General features: G+C 36.7%; 1 protein-coding gene across 1 annotated transcript in view; it reads right to left on the bottom strand.

Annotated features, from left to right (window-relative positions):
- The window catches only part of utp25 (UTP25 small subunit processor component), a 10324-nt gene extending 8964 nt beyond the window's left edge, over nt 1-1360 (bottom strand). Inside the window, exons 1-2 of the mRNA XM_008301874.1 lie at nt 1237-1360; nt 277-316 (exon numbers count right to left, since the gene is read on the bottom strand). Coding sequence (XP_008300096.1) covers nt 277-316; nt 1237-1337 — 141 coding nt within the window. The 5' untranslated portion in view covers nt 1338-1360. The remainder of the gene's footprint in view (nt 1-276; nt 317-1236) is intronic.
- Nucleotides 1361-6000: the final 4640 nt, after the last annotated feature.

Genomic DNA, 6000 nt, shown 5'->3' with positions numbered 1-6000 from the left:
GCTTCAAATTATCCTAAATTCTGCTGCTGGACCAAGTCCACAGACCACATCACTCACTCCTCATTCAACGCCACTGGCTCCTAGTTCAACAACAACAACATTACAAGGTTCTACAGCTCATTTTAAAATCCCTCCATATCCTTCTTTTTATTTTTACAGCAAAAATACGTCAGTTACAAATATCTGTTATCAGCCTCCTTGATTACTTCTAATCAACATTGGTACTTAAAAAACAGACAAACAAAACAACACTATTACTTGGACAGCACTACTTACCAGTTCCACTATTTGAGTCCTTTCAGGTCTTTCATGAACTCTGTGAAAAACAAGAAGGGCAATGAGTACCTGAGACAACCAACCTGCAACGATTGAGTTAAAAAAAAAAAAAAAAAAAAAACCACACACACTGATTTGGGCCATTCAGGATGAGAGTAGTAAAAAAGTAAAGATTTGTACTAATGTCGTATCATTGTGTAACGGGATGCATTAGGATAACAGATTAAAAGAGATACCTAAAAATAAGCAAAATGTTCATTATGATGTTTGTTTGGTTGTCTGTTCAGCTGTCGTTGTTATTGTAGAACAAGTTTAGGTTTTACAGAAGACACGCATTAAAGTAGTCTTATGCCCCGGCCAACTGTCAATTAATTAAAAACCTCTCCATAACATTGGCTCTTTACTGTACACATATAATGACAGACAACTATCTCATCTAGTTTAAGCACTGAGAGCTCACCTCTTACAGTCAGCATCGAGGAAAGGCAGTGAATAGACTGTATATTACACATGGTTACAAGGTTGTTATAGTGCATAAATGTATAGATGTTCCTACAGTGTGCAGGTAAACTTTTATCTTATGCTGCTCATATTCTTGTTTCTGCTGCTAGCCACTTTGCTAATTAACGCTTCCTACAATAATGGTCCACATTAGTCACATTAGCAGTGGGGCTTACTAGTTTCGACGTGATATGTCTAAAAGGCTTCTTCGATGAGTGCTGCTATTGTTTGGACCTTTACTAGTTCAAATAAACAACTACAAACTACATTTAAAAATGTGGCAGCAGATTGTAAGCTATGTCTATAGTGTTATATTTAAGTGAGTGGGGTATTAACTTTCGCTACAAATCATAATTTAGCCAACATTACAGCTATGTGTGTGAATGGCACTTAGCTATTCGGCTAACATAAAAGTGAATTATTCCTGTAAATCAGCTCGGAGCTTTCTGTGTTGCTTACTTGTCGTGGAACGGGTGCTCCTCTCCAAACTCCTTCAAGTGTTTCTTCTGTTTCTTGGTTAAATTCGTGAAAAGCTGATTCTTCTGCCTTCTTTTGCCCATGTTGACACTCTGGCGCCGCACGTGTGCTGCTGCGACTTCTGCGGTGGTTTGTGTGTGTCAGCAGCCCGTGCAGCGCCTCCTGCAGGAGCGGAGTGGAAGTACAGGCTGTTGTCTGGTGGCACTCAGGAATTACAGTCGTCCTCAAATGTATCCATACCCTCCCATTAAAGAAAGAAAAAAAACAGCCGTCACTGAAATAAGTTGAAATTGACAAAAGTAGTGATAAATAAAAATGCCATGGAAATCATGACATTGCTTTTGAATTGTGGTTCAAAAGAAATTTTTAAAAAAAGCAAACAAGCATGATGGGACCCGTGAATATGTCCTTAAACAACCTTTCAATCACTGCAATCAAGTGTTTTCTGTAACTCTCAATCAGACTTTGACCCACTGCTCATCAGAAAAATGCTCTAATTTGTCTGGGACAGTTTATTATTAATTTTTTTTAGATTATTCTTTCCAACCACAATTCAAAAGCAATGTCTTATTTCACTTATTTCACAGATAATTTAGCAAATTTTTATTCATTACTTTTTTCAGGTTCTATCTATTTGAGTGACTATTGTGAATTTTGCCTTTTCTTTAATGGAATGATATGAATACATTTGAGGACGACTGTATATTTTGACATTACAAAATGCATATCTTTAAAAGTTTAATCTAAACAAGGAATGCCAGTTTATGTAAATTATACATTATAGAGCTGTAATAGTAAATCAACTATTTAACTTTTCAATTTATTGCCAATTATTTTGATACTGATTAATTAGGAAGAAAATAAAAGCCAGAAGTTCTCTGATTTCATTGTCTTACATGTGAATATTTTCTGGCTTATTTCCTCCTTTGTGACAGTAAAACTGAATATCTTTGGCTTGTGGACAAAACAAGACATTTGAACTTCCTTTTAAATATTCTATAAAATTTGTGTGCAATCTATTGAACTTGTTTTTACTGATTTATTTTATTAACTTAATTCCAATATTATCCTCCTTTTTTTGTATTTTATTGTTGAACTTTTTAAACCTTTGCCTCTAAAGCACTTCATATAATCTGTGTACGTGATAAGGAGCTACATAAATAAACTTGCTTGCTTGCTTTGGGAAACACTGATTGACATTTTTCATTGTTTTCTTACATTTTATAATCAAACAACTAATCAATTATTCAAGACAAATATTCACAGACTGACTGATTGCAGACCTAATGCAGTCTAAATGATCTAAAACCTACTTCCAAAATCCTGAAGCTGTATATAGAGACTAAAATATTGTCTGATAACAGAAACACAGTGCAAAAGATGATTGGCTCTTAGTTATCATCCTAAAGGGAAGTGCTATTGTTGAAGGATTTCCCCATACTTGAAAATAGTAGGGAATAGAGTAGGTTTCCAATCATGCTTGCTTGATCCTTGTATTCCATTATATTAGACAAAGAAAATAATAATAATGATATATTGAACTCAGAATATAATACATTCAGACACATATTGTGTTTCTGTGGCAGTTCAATGCATTTCTGAATGGAATTCCTAACAATACATTTGTGTTTTCAGTGTGAAAATCTTTTTTAAAAAAACCCTTATTGCTGAGGAGGGATCTTCTTCTTTCTACACAAAGCAGAGAGTCTTTACAGGTTTCAGCATGGTGAGACAATAAACGCTCTAAATGTATTTGACAAGATGGGTTTAAACATTAGTTTAATGTCCACGTAGGTGATTAGGATGTTATGTAAAGCCCTCAACACTCACAATGCTAAAATACATTTCTTAAAACCTCAACATCAATGTCATATGCAGAGTAAACATAAAGATCTACATGGCAACAATCTTTATAGCAAGTTGGATTAGCACTTACAAGCACAATGTAGGTTGCAGCAAAGGTCACCAAAGGTTATCTGGTGTTCTCAGGGTAATTCATCCTCGCTGCTGGCCAACAGACCTTAAAGGATTAGACACCAGCTCTGTAGCCTATCTGCTGTTTGAAAACTAACCTTGATCAATTATTGAACATGGTAATATCAATTTACTGTTTGCCTGTTTTAGCTGTTACCATGGCAGGAGCTCATCCATTATTAACCATTTGGGAGTCTGGTTTTTGTACTCGGGGTATTTTCCAGCCATTTTGACACGTCAATGAGGATATTATTGTTTGATAATTGCGAACCACTATGGCTTAGGCTGAAAGGGCACGTCTGGCTTTTCTGAATGGGATGTGAAACATGTTAGACATTGTTGTGTTTCAATGGAGCGGCCAAAAATGAAACAGGAGAAAGAAAAGCCTGGGAAAACGGTGAGGTTTAGAGTAGCGTCTGCCAACAGCGGCCGGGTCTTGGCGGAGGTGTTCAAGGATGAGAGGGCCTGGTACGGCTCTGTGTCGGACTCGGTGGACTCTGATGGCACCAGCAGCCCGGAGGCAGAGCAGGGAGGCTCGCTCCCCGCCAGCGAGGCCAACAGCCACCTGAACGGTCTGCCGGTGGAAGCCGCTGTGGACGACAACGGCTGTGAACCTGATGACCTGCTTTTGTACGCCAGTGCCAAGAGGGAGATGTTCTTCAGCAACAAGCGGATCAATATCTGCAGCAAGAACGGGACCATACGAGGAGTGAGGAACAAAGTGAGCGCGGGCCAAGTGCTTTTCAACAACCTCTCCAACGTGTACACTGTAAGTAACTCCGGCATGGGCAGCAGAACGTCATCTGAAACTGTTTTTATTGAAGGTTAATTCTGAATCTGATGATCTGATTATTTCAGCCACAATGCCTCTTCTTCATGCATGAGCTCAGAATAGAGGATTAACAAAAACTGTTAAGCCCTGCAAAAAGTACCGGTACCACAGTGTAGTCACAAGCTTTATTCTCTTTTCCTTTAAGGGTTCTCTTCGTCATCAGAAAAGGAGACCCTGGGAAAAGGAGTAGCCAGTGTGAAATTTCACACAGTGTGGCCAGCAGGAAGAAAGATCCCTGAGGCTGAAGATTGTCTTGCAGTTTTGTCTGCACCAGGAGTCTGCACTTAATTTACAGGTTAACAAACATTCTTAAGTGATTTCTATCATTACGCCTATTACTTTGAAAGTTTGACAGTGCTTTAATCTGTGCAAGTCCTGTCTCAGAGCCATCCCTCTGATAATGGTAAAAACAATGCAGCAAATAATGCACTATGATGTACTTGTCAACACATTTAACTATCTTCTAACTCCATCTTCATACATTCAAAACACTAAAACCCTCCGAAATAAACCAGATGATTTTTTCATACCTGCTGCTAAGCTGTTGCCCATCCACGTGTTTCAATAAATGCAGGTTCTGTGAAACTCAAACAACTGAATCAACCAACTAAATAACTTGACGTGATGCTCTGACACTTTGAATGGGTTCCAAAGTGGGGCTTTTTGTATTATTTTTTAAGATGCTGTAAGTTTAATTGTGACCCAGATTTTCACATGATTTTGATATTTGGTCTCTTTCATGACGTGGGACTGAATTATGTGTAGATGTGTGTGTTTTTGTAAGCCTTTTGTAATGATGTTCATACTAGACTGAATGTGCTTCATACTGTGTTGAACACATAATTCACATATTCTGCAGATGTTACCTATACTGACCTTCATGTGACTTATGAGGTGGATTTAAGGCTGTTAATCACTGTTGTATTACGGTAGATTTTAAGTTTGATACATGTGATTGTAGAAACTTTGCTCGCTACATTTATTAAGTGCTGTCAAACATTTCACATATTGTATAAATAGTGGAACATTATCTATATGACTGGTGATACAAGTGAATCAGTAATGGGCATACTGTAGATTTTTATCAGTTACAAAAAAGTAACCAAGTACATTTACACAGGTGTTGTACTTAAATACAGTTTTGAGGTACTTGAATTTTACTTGAGTATTTTCTTTTTTATGCTCCTTTATACTTTCCCTTCACTACGCTTCAGAGAGAAATGTTGTACTTTCTTCTCAACTTCATCTACCTTGCAACTTTAGCTCCTTCTAAGAAGAATATTGAACACAATGGATAATATAACACCTTTTTAAAATAAAACACATTGGTAAATATTAAATTAGTGGTTTCCAACTGTTTTGTTTTCTCTCTAAACTTCTCACGTGGTTTCATTTTAATAAAAGTTAAATATCTCACCAAAAATCAAGGAATAAAGAGAAAGTCCTAAAACTCAAACCAGATTTTTGTATCAGAATTTTTATTTATTTATTTATTTTAACCATGTGACAAGTCCTTGTCTGCTCTCTTTGCAAATAAAACTGAAGGTAATGTAGCATGCAGACACAATAATGCTTCAGTATTGATAATCTAATGTCATATGTAACAATAACACTTGTGTACTTTTACTTAAGTAGAATTTCTTATGCTGGACTTTTTATATTGCTGCATTGGTAGTTTTACTGAAGTATTGGAACGGAATACTTCTTCCATCACTGGTTTTTAGTCTTTCTTTGGTGGTTTCTAGAAGCACTGCAGTCCACAGCAGCATTGAATCACACAGGATAACTTCCACTTGATGGTGAAATTTTTATTTTTTCATTTATGTCACAATTTGAGGTGCATTAATGAAAAGGCATGATGGTATGATTCAGATATATTATCTTAAGTAATTAGCTTAAATCATGTAAATCACTGATTAATCTCCAACAACTGGTGTCCC

This window comes from Stegastes partitus, unplaced genomic scaffold (assembly GCF_000690725.1).
Source record: "Stegastes partitus isolate 25-593 unplaced genomic scaffold, Stegastes_partitus-1.0.2 Scaffold36, whole genome shotgun sequence".
In the NCBI taxonomy this organism is placed as follows: domain Eukaryota; kingdom Metazoa; phylum Chordata; class Actinopteri; family Pomacentridae; genus Stegastes; species Stegastes partitus.
Note: the sequence above shows the minus strand (reverse complement) of the source record. Positions and strands in the feature narration are given on the sequence as shown.